At 42.8% G+C, this 14,420-nt stretch overlaps 1 protein-coding gene across 1 annotated transcript in view; it reads right to left on the reverse strand.

Annotated features, from left to right (window-relative positions):
* The window catches only part of SPTBN5 (spectrin beta, non-erythrocytic 5), a 156,838-nt gene that overhangs the window by 127,530 nt on the left and 14,888 nt on the right, over nucleotides 1-14,420 (reverse strand). The window contains 7 exon segments of the mRNA XM_030560166.1: nucleotides 3,528-3,734; nucleotides 6,880-7,080; nucleotides 8,560-8,713; nucleotides 9,306-9,538; nucleotides 9,718-9,856; nucleotides 10,874-11,505; nucleotides 12,109-12,267. Coding sequence (XP_030416026.1) covers nucleotides 3,528-3,734; nucleotides 6,880-7,080; nucleotides 8,560-8,713; nucleotides 9,306-9,538; nucleotides 9,718-9,856; nucleotides 10,874-11,505; nucleotides 12,109-12,267 — 1,725 coding nt within the window.

Genomic DNA, 14,420 nt, shown 5'->3' on the forward strand with positions numbered 1-14,420 from the left:
CCTTGCGAAGTGGATCAGATTAGATGAATCAGGTTTTGGTGTATGGCGGCAGCACGGCACTAAGGAAGTTGTGAGGTTTAAGGAGAGAGGGTGGTTTTTGGCTAGACTCTTTATCTTCATGGTATTATTAGGCCTTTCAGGGTAAGGCATTATTGACTTTCCCATTCCTGATTCCCAGGTGATATTGAGATTGAACCAAGAGAATAATAGCCACCTGAGATGTCTTTGGTTTAAGGCTCAAGCTTACACAGATATTCAAGGTTCTTATGGTCAGAAGAGACTTGAACCGGTTGTGGAGCTCCCTCAAGGTTATGGCACCATTCTTTGAAGGCTGATTTAATTGTGACCAATTCTTTATCTAATATTTCATCATTCTGTTCAGTGGAGTCAAAAGGTACATTTTCCATTTTCACATACAGACTCTGCTTCTGTAGTCTTTCCAGGATGGAACGAACATGGTAACAATGCTGCTCAGGGGTCTCTGAAAACAGACATAGGTCATCAAGATAGATGACTACATACTGGTCCAGGATGTCTCTAACTATGTTGTTTACAAAGTGTTGAAAGGTCGCAGGAGCTTTGGTCAGACGGAATGGCATTACTAAATATTCAGAATGCCCATAGTGTGTTCAAAAGACAGTCTTGCATTCATCTCCTGCCCGAATGTGCATTAGGTTGTAAGTCCCCACCACTCCAATGAAGTCCAGTTTGGTGAAAATTTTGGTAGACCACACACTACCTAGTTCCTTGGTTAGGAGCTCAGGATACCAGTTTTGGACTGTCACTTGGTTTAGGGCATGTTAGTGACACACAGGTGTAGCGTTCCATCCTTTTGCTTAATGAAAAGGAGCAGAGCCCCCACTGGGGAGGTAGAGCGTTGGATTGAGCCTTTGGGCTTTTACTCGATGTGCACATGCAGAGCTGCCAGCTCTGGCTCTGACATTGCATAGATCCATCCATAAGAGACCCTTGCCCTGGGCTGCAGGTCTATGGGGAGCTGTAGTGTAAATGTGAAGGTAGCATGTCCACATTTTTCTTTTCAAAAACGTTCGCAGAATCCTGTCCACATTTTCTTTTCAAAAACGTCCGCAGAATCCTAATACTTATCAGTGAACTCAGGCTTAGGAATGGTTCCTTCTGGTCACCATCGTCTGTGGTTCTCCCACAGGTGCCATCACTTCTGGTCATCTGCAGGAGCCTGGGACCTGAGGTTTGGGGCTCACCCTTCAGCACTGTTCAGAGGGAAACTGATCCTTTTCTTTCACCAGAGCATAGAAGGGTCGGACTGGTCCAGTTGGGTGATGTTGAGAATCAGAGGAAGTGTGGAAAATAAATCGCATTGAATTTAGTACATCCCCGTATCCCTCGAGTACAGCCTCTAGGGGTAGTGTTTCCTGTGTCAAATCTATCATTTGTATGAGAACTGACCTAGGCGTTAAACAGAGAAGTATTTGTAGGGTTAGAGTGGTTTCAGCATCTATTGAATTATCACAGCTCCTGTACCAATCAGGGCCACTGAGGGGGAACTAGTTTGGCCCCATCCATCGTACATAACAGTATCTGTACTTGTAAATGTGGGCAGGAACTTCATGTCCAAGATTGTGTTTCCCACGAGGGGTTGGGGGTAGTTCTGGAGCATAGTGCCCCGGTGATACCCAGGCTGGCCCCTCCATACAGCCTGGGTTCACTCATTTCTTGATTCCTTGCTGGTTGAGGTCCGCAACTGGCAAAAAGTAAGAGCATGTGATGGTGCTCTGCAATAAAAGCATAAGTTATTGTGCAGTCACCATTCCTTTTCTTCCAGGGCCAAGCTTTGCAGACCAGACCAACCTGCATTGCTTCACGGGTAGGCACTGGAGCGTTCAAGCCCGGTGTCTGGGTGAGGTGGCACCATGGTTCACCTCCTCTTTTCCTTTCGCTTATGCAGCTGCTTGTTAACACGGAGAGAGAGGTCAATAAAAGCACTCATGCTGTTGGGGTCTGAGTACGGACTAGCTCATGCTTTACCTCCTCACTAAGTTCACACTGTAACAGGTGCAGTTGGGCCGCCACATTCCACTCAACATCAGACACAAGTCGCTGGAACTGGGTAGCATATGAGGCAGCAGGCCCTTTTCCTAGCTGGAGCTTTCGTAGTGCAGCTTCCATTCAGCGAGTGCAAGGAGGGTAATTGAAAATGGCAGAAAACACCCACAGGCAGGCATTTCAGTCAGTTAACACCAGGCTGTCCTGCTCTAGCAGTGGGGAGGCCCAGCCCAGGCCCTAACAACCTGTCAATGTATTTTCAATAGCTAGACACTTGCAGACGCAAAGATTACTGAGCACCAAGAGAGAGAACAAAGTGGGCAGACCCAAGGGGCAAACCACCTACTTGAGAGTACAAGTGAATTTCAAAAGTGTCAGGACACAAATTACATTCCTAAACTTAATCAAGGGATTTGCATATTTAGGGCTACAATTCCCTGTCAATAATGTAATAATTAAATTAGGGGCCAAATAACTATATCGATTAAAAACAAATGTTTTCAGAACTTGAATGGGAGCACCAAGTGCAGCCAAGCACTAGAGGTTCACTTTTATGGTCCTTAAATTATTGAACCAGCAAACTATCAACTGTTAAAAAAAATAAATCAGCATGTCTGTATTTGCCTTCACTGCTCAACACCTGTGGGCTTCTGAACTTACATGCCCCCTCTACTAACAAATAATTCAGGAACGAAAAGGGAGGGTCACAAAATGGTGTTCCCAGCTCTTAGTACTAATTGCAGTTGCAACAGTTGCTTATCTTGCATAGCTCATTGTCATAGGGAGAGTGTTCAGAGACAAAGAAACCTGAAAGGTAACCTTCAAGATTATGGCCAAAATAGTGAATGTGGGATTCAGACCACAGCTGAAGAGCAAATGAGTGTAACAAGACAAATCAAGAAGCAGAGGAATCAAACATGAAAACTGAATTCACCCAGGATGATTACAGAAGCCTCAGGTGAGAGGATTAAAGAAAGTGAAATGTTGGAGTCTGGGGAAAAGAAGGAAGGGAGGCAGTGTTGGTGTGTAATGGCCATTTGGAAGGAGAGTTGGATTCAGTAGGAAGTAAGTAATAAGGTGAGGAGGAGCAGGAGATTTGTCAGAGCTAGGAGAGAGGTGTGATGTGGATGAACCAGTCTTGGTGCCAAAAACTGTATTTCTAGGATTCCATCAGAGACAGCCAGAGGACTGGGCTCTGACTCATGTATCATTAAGAGAACGGATTGAATCTAGGCTCTTCTGTTTGGCACGGAATTCCAACATTTCAAAAAACTTTGTTTTCATTCCAGTTCGGAATGAAAACTCATTTTGATCTGGAAAATCAAAACATTCCATTCCAAAAATATTGAAGCATCTTGACCTTATCTACATGCTTTTTTTCAGTGAAGTTTTGTCAACACTGACACATTTTCACAAAATGGTTCAATTTCACCAAATTTCCAACCAGCTCTACTAAATAAAAACAAAGGGAAGTAGAGGGACACAGCCTCATATCCACGTACCACAGATGGAGCCTGCTTTGCTACAGTACGAGCTTGTTCTTCCAGGCGCCTTATCTCCAGGCAGTAGCCTGTGATCTCATTCTCCAGTCGCAAGTGGCGGTGTAGCAAGGCTTCTGCACTGGACTCATCCTTCCCATAATCTTTACTGGCCAGGAGGGGCTGCCGCTCCCGTAGCCATGAGTCTGCTTCATCAATGTCAGCAAAGTACTGAAGGGAACACAGGTGGGAGAATATTTAATCAAACAGCCCTAAGAGATACAGATCCAACAGTCCATCCTCTGGCAAATGGTCAACAGGGCAGTAATTGCATCAGATAGCTGTGAAGCTAATCATAACACATACACAGGTCATATAAGCAGGACCATTACACATCAGATAGCTCTTTCTTTAGAAACCCCAATTATATTTCAGCATCACACTTAGCACCAATATGGTTCACAGAATCACAATTAAATAAATTAGTCCCAAATATTTCCTCCATAAATTTTATTAGCCAGTTTCCAAATCAATCACTCACTAGTCAGACTTTGTTACTAGACAGTAGTCAGACTTTGTCACTTAACAGAATCCATAATACACAGCATACTTTCAGACTCTAGGGATGGCCTCCAATTTCAACAGATGTTTTTCCGCAAAACTTATAGATCTTGAGGATACAGAGTAAGTTTGTGTAATAGAAAGCAGCCTTCACAAATTGCAATTCATGGGAAAAGTTTGGGTGCAATCTTATATGGCTGTAAATGTAAAAAGACATTAAATTATAAAAATAATTTAAACCCCCCCCTCCTAAAAAAGCTGGGGGAGAGACTAAGTGATAATAATGTTAAAACTGCTAGAAACAGGAAATAATTCAATGTTTGTCAAACCAAAGAGAACAAAATCTGTTAAGGAAGGAAATGTTCAAGCTTCTGTGTGAATATGGCAGGGAATGAAAAGGACAGGGAAAACATTATTACTGGGTAATCTGAGATACTACAGCGTGATTAGTAAATGATGATTTTATAGTAGCTTTTTGAATGTGTGCATTTGTGTATTTAAATCAGAGACGGGACTAAACCAAAGTTCCAGTTCTAACTGTAGTAGGAAGAGGGCCTGAGACATAAGCCCTTGTATCAGAGTCCTGGTATGAAGCCTGAGGCCTGAGCTAAATAATGGTTAAATCTTTGCTGATATAAAGCAAAATCAGGCTGTGAGCAAGAGACAGGCCTGCTCACAGAATTTGGTAAGACCAGGGCTGATATTGCAAACACACATTCCTAAGAAATGCGAGGCACAAAGAACTTATGCAAACACATTTCAGAAGGGTGGTACCAGAACACTTTGATACCAACACATTCCCCAGAGATAACAGGCACACGCTGACCAATCCTAAAGATAAGGTCAGGATGACAGCATGATGAATAGAGATGTTTTGATTGAACCAACATGTACAAGGTAATGGGTGTCACCTAGAAATGGCAGAGGGAGGCACCTAGCCACATCAGAGGGGCTATACATAACTTGTTTATATTGATGTATTAAGATATATCTCAAAGGGAGTGTCTTTGGCTGGCCTTGGAGACAGGGGCGGCTCCAGGCCCCAGCACACCAAGCTTGTGCTTGGGGCGGCGGGCCACAGGAGGCGCTCTGCTGGTTGCCAGGAGGGCGGCTCCGGTGGACCTCCCACAGGCGTGCGAATGCCTGTGGGAGGTCCACCAGAGCCGCCTGCCGACCTCCCAGCGACAGGCAGAGAGCCCCCCACAGCATGCCACCCTGCTTGGGGCGGTGAAACGTCTAGAGCTGCCCCTGCTTGGGGATAATGGAAAGTCCCGCTATTAACTGAGCTACTCCATTGCAATGGGCATACAGTGTGTTAGTGTACCTGTAACCATTGAGCCAGGACATTAGCATCATGCTTCGTTGACAATTAACCTCCCAAAGTGCCTTTGCTACAAACCGAGCTTGTGGTTATTGGGCAGTTCAATTGAGGTCTGCTGTGCCAACTATCTGTGCAGGGCTGGGACAGCACACAGAGGATACACACACGCAGCCAAACAAACATCTAACAACACTAATCACTTTTCATACTTTGGGGAAACTCCAGTCAGGATCCAAGCTTTGTGGCCTGATATTTCTTTTTTATGGGACAGATTTTCAAAAGCACAAATGGCAACTAGACCTATACCTCCCATTTGAGTTTGGTACCTAACTGTCACTGTGCCTTTGAAAAATCCCCCCATACTTCATTCAGTTGAGGCTCCTCAGGAGGGACTTTCAACCATTGCACGATGTTCACAATGAATTTCTCACATATTCTGTATCCAGCACATCCTTGCTGAGCAGCAGTATGGCACTGAAGGTACAACTATTCAGTGAAGTTAGCAATGTAACTATCCCAGATGGCATTATGCCAGGTAGAGCAGAATGGCTACAGCAATGCTGAATCAAAAACAAATACAGCAGGCAAAATTCTAATGCACCATAAAATCTGTCTCTTGGAGTTTTTTTGTAAAACAGAAGAATTCTCACCCTATCAACACAGATCAATTGATGGGAGCAGATCCACAGCCAGTCAGAAAGAACACTTTCTGGGAGCCGCACAGGCAAAAAGACCCTCCTAGTTAACCATTATCAGCAGCCTGGATGGCCTGGTGGCTTGACTCTTTGTCAGGGCATTTCACAGATAGAATGGGGGAATCTATGAGTTCTGAACTGGGACTGATCCTGCTATTTTCTACAGAAAAAGAGTGTCAGACAGTCACCCTGGTCTCACCCACTAGGAAGCTGATTTACACACAAGTTTTTCCCCCAGTTATTTAACTCTAATATTTCTAACTGAGAATGAAGGTCAATATGTATGTTCTTGACTAGTTATGTACCACTGCCCTCTATTGGCTGGCTTGCAGAAGAGATGAGTGTGATCTCAAATGGTAGGAGCCTTCAGAGTAGAAGGTCAAAGTTTCCCTGCCAGTGCTCCACACATGCAGAATAGCTGGCAGCCATAAAGTCTATATGTGTAAATTATTATGCTAAAGAACAAGGAAAGCAGAATCTGGAATATAGTGTTTGGGGCAGATTTTACAGTAACCAAATGAAAATAGAAGTCAGCAGTTATGATACACAGTTGGTGTCTGCCTGCAGAAGACCAGAATGACTTGTGAGATACACAAAGTGAGAGACATAGCACTCTGATAAAAAAAAATTGATTAATATCATGTGAGTTGAAAGCTATTTTGTTTCATCCCAGCAAAGCTTACTGCTTCCAGACCCTTCTTGTGTTCCTTACATAAACCCCAATCTGGTGATCCAAGCAGAAACGGAATGAGTTCATGTTCTTTCTGTTACAAAATGCAAAACCTGCAGCCTTGTTTACCTGTTTGATTAAAGCAGCTGCCTGCAGACGGATTTTACGATTGGTCACCTCGTCTTGGAGCTGTTGCCACAGTTTCTGGAGGCTGTCTGTCTGCATCTGGATATCCCTCTGGTTTGAGTGGTTTCTTTGACTTCGCTCCCAGCCCTTCCTCACTATATTGGAACAAATCGCCTTGTGGGAGTTGCACTCGACTTCTAGAGCCTGCCAAATAAAATGACATGATAATGAGTAGTGGAGACTTACAGACCCAAGGAACTGGCCTGTCCCAGGAGAATGGTGGCTTTTTCCCATTGCCAAACTCTTCTGTCAGCTACAATAAAACTAACGTGTAATGATTCTGTTTTCCCTCCATTCTGACACTGCCCCTTTCTCCATAGATAACACTGTCCTTTGAGCCCTAATACCCTTTTTTCACTCACCCAACTATTGTACTAATGATAGTCATTGAGATACTTCCCTTCCCCATTCCAGCAACATATTATGTATGATGCTCTCTGGGGCAGATGTTTGTTATCCATTGAGTAGGCCTTATGTCTTCCACTCCCAACACACACTCACCCTCTCTCACACACGTCTCTAGAGATCTTATGGTTCATGGCCCTGCTCTCATGCCTTTACTGTTGACCTCCTAATTATAAAGAGCCGCATGTAGGAAATTACTGTTTAAATTCTGTCACTGTCTTTTTAAGTCTTCAGGTCTGTTTGCCACAGTGATTTCTCTTCATTAACAAGATGAAACTTCATGAAACTAAGCTTTTCTCCCCAACCTGTATCCAGTTCATAGGGAGAGCTGGCAGCAAATTTCTGAGAGGCCCCAGCAATGTTATTCTAGAGTTTTCCATGCCTCTTTTCTTTACCACAGCTCATTCCCTTCCCCATTCATTCATGGCATGTCTACTGTGGAAGTGGAGAAAGGGATAAAGAGAATTTGAACACAGATATCTTAGTCTCTAGGAATAGAGCAAGAGTCAGTCTAACAAAGTTAGGCTGACATTGACTCTAATAACGTGAGACTTGAAGGCAGGGCCTAGGCAATTGGAAAGCTAGTGGAAACAGACTGTAAAAGATACTGTTTTGACCTTGTGTTAAATAAGAATGGAATGTAGACTGTGGCAGAAATTAATTAAAAAAAAAGTGAAATATCAGGAAAAAATACATATAACAAAATACAGCTGTTGCTCATTATTGCATGTAACAAAAAGGTATAAAAGCTTGCCTTAATTGTTTATCTAGTGGAGACCTGTCTCGGGAAGGGAAACCCTGCCCGTGTGTACTTTCCCGTGCATATTGCAATTGCTCATAATAAAGCTGCCTCTGGCTTGTTGCTTCAAACTCAAAATAAAAACATTGTTTTCTTCCACACTACTCTACTTATTCTCCCCGTGTACCACATTTGAGAAGGGTGAGTGAACAAGAACCATCTCCTTCTTCCATCCATCAAAGCGGCCTAATGGATAGCACACTGAGCTTCACTCTGCTTGTTCTGCACATCCACAATCGCATATTAAACATAAAACTATCCCTCATTGGGAGGGATCCCTAAGCTGAATGATTTATCAGTTTCCAAAAGCCAGCCAAGCCCTGAAGTTGAGGCATAAATGCTCTTACAATTGGTTTAGATAAATTATGAAAGACTAGATTCAATATAGAGAACAGACTCCAGTCAACAAAATATTGTACCTTGTGCTTCTGAACGGAGGCAGTAATCTGACTGAGATCTCGTCCTAATATTGCTGTCCTCACTAGCTGCCATTTCTCAGAGATCCATGACTCTTCTTCCTGACAGTCATGGAAAAACTCAAAAAGCTTCAACGCCTCCTGCAGCTGGGATTGTCTAACATAAGGCAACAAGCAATATAGCTTGGTCAGTGCTAGGATTTCAGGTTCAATGTAGAAACAGAGAATAGATTAATTAAAGGGCTTCAGCACTGCAGAAAATTCAGAGATTGAATTCCCATGGTACCTCCGAGTCATGGCTGAGTTATGGGTGAAGCAACAGGAGGAAGCCAAAAGGAAATTCCCCTCGCAACCCAGGAGATGGAGAATCAGCCATATCAGATCCAGATCATATAGAAGCAACTAGGAATGAACTTTGGCACTGAAGTTCCCTCTCAGTCCATGATAGCTGATGAGCCTTAAGATCAATGTGATGTACTCTCCCTTTAAATATTTGAGCTCTCCCCACACCCAATGCAAAGCCTCACTTTTGTGTAAGTTTCAGTTTTGAAGCCTGAACAACAAAGCCAGCACTGAGAGAACTATGGTTCTATCAGCTCCCTCTGTTATTATCTTCTCCTCTGCTGGATCTGTTATATCTTTATATGTGGAGAAATGAGAAATTCTAGATTCTGGACCTCCCATTATCTCTGTTTTAAAAGGACCCACCATTCTAATCAGAAAGAGCTGGACCATTAAGAGAGCCTTACCGGGATTTGCTGAGAGCCACGAGGTTTTGGTGCAGCTGATGGAGCATCCGAGCTTTGGCAGGAAGCACATCTGACTTGATTGCTTTGCCCTTGGTGGCCTCTGCTGTCCTCTGGGTGATGTACCTCACCCTATCATCATAGGAAGTGATCTGGAAGTCAACCAAATTGTGCTTCTGCAACAAATCTACTACCTCCAAGAGCTGCTTCCCATAATCCTGAGATATCACTAGTGTCTGAAAACCAAAAGTGAGAAATTATCAGCACTATGACCTCATCTTCTCCTATTTGTGTGCAGACAATGCCATCTAGGAATCTAACTGTCACTGGAATACAGTGTCTGCTGCAATTACTTATATTGGTAGTGGTGCAAATTGTGTGCACAGCCCACATGCTGATGGAGAGGGGTTAGTACCTGCAGTCTTTTGAGTTCCTCTGTAATGGTATCAATGTCCCTCAGAAGGCCCAGAGTTTCCTGCATTGCTCCAAGAGAGCATTTCTGTCTCTGGAGCTGCTCCAGTAGTTCCTGCCACTGTTGGGAAATGTCCTCTTGCCTGTAAAGAAGGGAGGAGATGGACTGACTCATCCACAAGGATCTGATGCTTTGGACAGCATGGGGAAAGACCCTGTTGACACATGGCGCTTACAATTTTAGAGGAGTTAAATGAAACCTAGGGTTCCTAAAGTGTATGTGTCATCTAATTAGCATACACTGGTCTTATGGCTCAGCACACTAAATCCTCTCAATGAATATGGTCCTGGGGAAGATATTTTGGTTAATACGTAAATCATCATTAATCTTGTTTGAGGGACTATTGTGTATGGATTCTCTTATCTGATGTCCTATGTCCTTTTAGCCTGTGATAATAAATAGATATGAAAAAAGGAATGGTCCCTTAAATGACTCAGATTAGATAAAAATTAATTCAAACCATACCTCAAATCAAAACCAAAACTTCTGTGGAGTTTGGTTAAGTATTTTATTATTTTCACACGTTTCTGGCTTTAGTTGAGTCTAGAAAAGACAAGTACTGAAATACCACTGAAAAGGTTGTTCTTGGGGACTTTCCATGAAGTCCCAAACCAGGAATTACTGATCATCTTAGAAGTACTGATCTCAAGGTTTATAGCCCAATTTGGGAACTGGAGGGGCATCAGAAGATTTGTAGCTATATATCTGAACCTCTCAAACCACACACTAAAAGAGATATGTGATGGGTTGGCTGAAAATATTCTGCTGAAACTTTCTTTTGATGGAAGACTGGGTTTTCAACAAAACAAACATTTCACATTAAGTGTCTGCTTTCCTCAAAATGTTTGTATTTTTATCCGCCAGTGTTTGTTCTCCAGTTTTTGAGGTTCTTTTTTCAACAAAAAGTTAAAATTTTAATGAAAATGAAACATTTTGCCTTTTCATTTACATTTTTTGGGGGTGGGAGGAGGAGGGGGTATCTGACCACCTCTACTCATGTGGAATAGTGCTGTTGAACTATTCCCTTGTCTTCCACATCCACTTAATATCATAACTTGTTTAGTCTCCATGACTTCCCATTTCCGCTAGTATGACTCACTTCTTTATGATCTGGATCTTGCGATGGTAGTTCTCTTGGGTTATAACAGATGCCATGTCAGCCAGTGCTCTGAAGCGCTGCTCCCTGGGCAGTACATCTGCCACAATAGCTTCAAGCTTCTTAGTGGCAGCCTCCACCTTGTCTACACTCTCTGGCTGGAAGTCCTGCTTCCTGAGCACCTTCCTCATGTCCTCCAAGTAGGACTCACGCAGGGCTGCTTTCTTCAGGAACCTCTGGGCCAACTGTTCCACTCTCTCCAGCCTCTGCATCTCCCGCTGCAGCGCTTCTCCCCGGCTGTGCTCTGCTTTCTCCAAGATGACCCAGTGCTTTTCCACATCTTGCAGTGTGCTGCCTTCAGGAGGCAGATATGGCCGTTGATTGTTGGCTCTTTGCTTGGTTCTGATGTGGAAAAGGTGGGCTTCAATCATCCCCCTCTCTTGGTATTTGGGGGGCTTCTCTACCATACGGAAGGTCTTGAAGTTGGCCATGAGCATCCACATGTCCTGTAAGGAGTTGGGAAAGCAGCGATCGTCCAATTCTACTACTTTCTGTTTAATCCATTTCAAGAGCTCAGAGATCATCTGCTCATACTGAAACTTCAAGTCATCAATCTCCTTGAGGAAGAACAGAATCTGAAACACGAAAATGGAAACACAAGGTGTTTAAGCAGCATGATGAAGCAAAGAGGAAGAAAACTATGTGGCATGTTCATAAACTTTGTTTAATTGGGATGCAAATGAGCTGCTGGTGTGCAGCCATCAGTACCAGGAAAGTCTGTTTAACACTGCTAGCTGCCATGTCCCTCAGGTTATTTTATCAGCATGGAGACGGTTATCACATTTGAGACAAGGAGGATTCCTTCCCAGTCTAGGTTCAGTAAGAACAGAATGATCATCCCAAAAACGTTAAGCAAAGGGATTAAAAGTGATTTCATGTGCCAATATTAATTTTAGTTTCTTTTAAAAAATAAGTGAATTTTGAGGCTCATATAAGCAACAGATGGTACTAGCTACTTTTGAGAGGTAGGCATTATGTAGGCAAAAACTATGTAGGCTTCCTCCTAGGACTGAAAAATAAGAATTTTGTTTTCAGAATTTGTTTTTGTTCTGCACTAGAACAAAACCAAGACCTTGCAAAACTTTTTTAAGGAAAAAAAAAAAAAGCAATGAGGGAGAGGGAGTGATAGAGATTTGTGCCCTAGAATAATCAATAGGCCAGTGGTTAAGGGCCCTCACCTGAGATGCAGAAGACCCAAGTTCAACTCCTACTCTGCCTAATTTGGAGGAGGACCTTGAACCTGGCTCTTTCCCAGTCTGAGTGAATGCCCTGGCTATTCGGGGAGTAGGGGGTCTTGCTTTCCCACCATGTGAAATTCCATGTGAGGCCTGAGAAACCTTCATGAAGGAAAATTTCATCAAAACATATATTTTTCCACAAAAAGTTTCAGTGAATCAGCATTTTCCAATGAAAATAACATTTTGTTGAAAACTTCCCAGCCTGTTCTACTTTCTATCCAAGGTCAGCCTGAAACACCTTTTTCCTGACTAGCAGCACTCCTGCCACTAACTCCTGAACTTGTCTTGAACAGAGACTGAAAAATGTACCACAATAAGCAGTGGTTTTGTGAGAATGGCAAATGTCAACTAGTAGCAACCCTGTTCTGAGACCACGATACTCATTTATTTCACTTGCCATATTGCCTGGATTGGAATTCAGTTTTCCTGAAGTAAAAGATTTTACTCTAATCTGTAGTGAAACAGAGTGAGGGGCAAAAACCACTTTCTATTTTATGTACACATTTTATTCCTTTTCTTTGTACCTTATATTATATTTCTTCCTCTTCCCACAGCCCTTTGTAACCCCTAAACGCCCCAGAGATACCATGGCTAATGTTGGCTGAAACCTGCTGCATGAAAGTTCAAACAACACAGAATGGCCTTCTGTGTCTCTGTTGCTCTCTGTGGAGACTCGGCACCATCTGTTTCACTCTGCAGACACTTAAATTAATAAGGAAGGTGTTGCAAGCGAATAGAGACCTATGAGCTACACATTCTAATCTGCTTTTGCCTATCAGAAATTGTACTTGGAGAAGAGTGGCTGTCCCAATGCTTGTAGAAGAGTGAAACAGCACTAACCTTTAGTGCAGGAAAAGCAGCCCATGACATCAGGGCTCCCTTCTGTATGTTCTGCCATCGGACCCAGTTCTGGCTGAAGGATCCTAATAAGTGCATGGTCATGGAGTGGATGGGGGAAGGGAGATATACCTCTCTCAATTGATTCCCTCTGCAATCCTGGTCACTCACTCAGCCTCAGCTCTCAGGCTGTCTTGACACATTGAGGCTTTCCTCCCCAATCCTATTAGTGAATTCAGAGCTGCCTATCTGAGGGGACTAAGGACATGAAGATATTATCGTGTGTGTGTGTTTGCGCGTGCGTGCATATGGAGAAGGCAGAGAGGCCTATAAGAAGAAGGAAGGGGAAAAGGCTGAGGGGGAGAGAAAAATGGGAAACAAAAAGCAGGTAATTGCAAGGAGAAAAATAAACAATGAAAATAGAAAACACAAACAGGAAAATGCGAAAAGGAAATCAATGGAACATTTAAAAAATGGAGATAGAAATATTTATCCCAAAACAGTTTTCCAGAATATGAAGATGTGTCCTATCTGATCCTCTGAGTTCTTATACAATTCATCTAAGTAGTGCCTATGATGACAGGGACTTTAGAAATGTCTAGATAGATACAGTGGGTACACTTAAAAAGTTTTCTTACTTCTGAGACAGACTCCCATTTCCAATGATAATCCATTTTACGTATAGGAAACAACTCTCAAGGCAGAAGAAACTCTGCAAATGTGACCTCTACTCTGTAGACTATAAGTGCAGGACTGGGTAATGTTAGGGATATAGTGGTATGAGAAAGGAAATAAGATGGTCTAATGAAGAACCTGAAATATGTCTCCAAGCCAGAGTTTTAGGTGGTGTCCTGCCTAATCTTTTTGCCCAGACTCCTCACTCATGCCCAATCAATGCTTAATGAAGCTACAAGTGCTCCTCTCCCCCATCACCTCTGTTCAGAGTACAGTGCTGCTGTTGATATTGACCTTGGGATATCTGGGATAAAGAGAGGATCTCTTTGTCTTTATCCCAGATTAACTAACAGTGCAAACCGTCCACTGCGAAAGCTTTTTACTTTGTCACAACAAGGGAAATCCTGCTTTGGATTTTTGTCCCTAGTACTGTGCAAACATGTCCCTGTCATAGCACAACAATCTTTTAAAATCAGATGTTCATCAGCTCTCACACACATACATATGAAGGTGAATATTTTTGGGGTTCACTTCATATTTTTGGCAAAAATGGAAGGGAATTTTTACAGACAGAAAAGCAGCTATTCCCAAAGAAAGCTGTCATCACTGCAACAACCACAACATTTTGGCCAGAGTCAGTGAAAAATATCAGTGGCTTTTCCATGAGAAATTTTAGTTTAATTTTTTTTTAAATAAAGAACTGAAACCAATTTGTTTTGTTTTGTTTTGTTGAAAATACT

Source organism: Gopherus evgoodei, chromosome 4 (assembly GCF_007399415.2).
Source record: "Gopherus evgoodei ecotype Sinaloan lineage chromosome 4, rGopEvg1_v1.p, whole genome shotgun sequence".
Lineage (NCBI taxonomy): Eukaryota > Metazoa > Chordata > Testudines > Testudinidae > Gopherus > Gopherus evgoodei.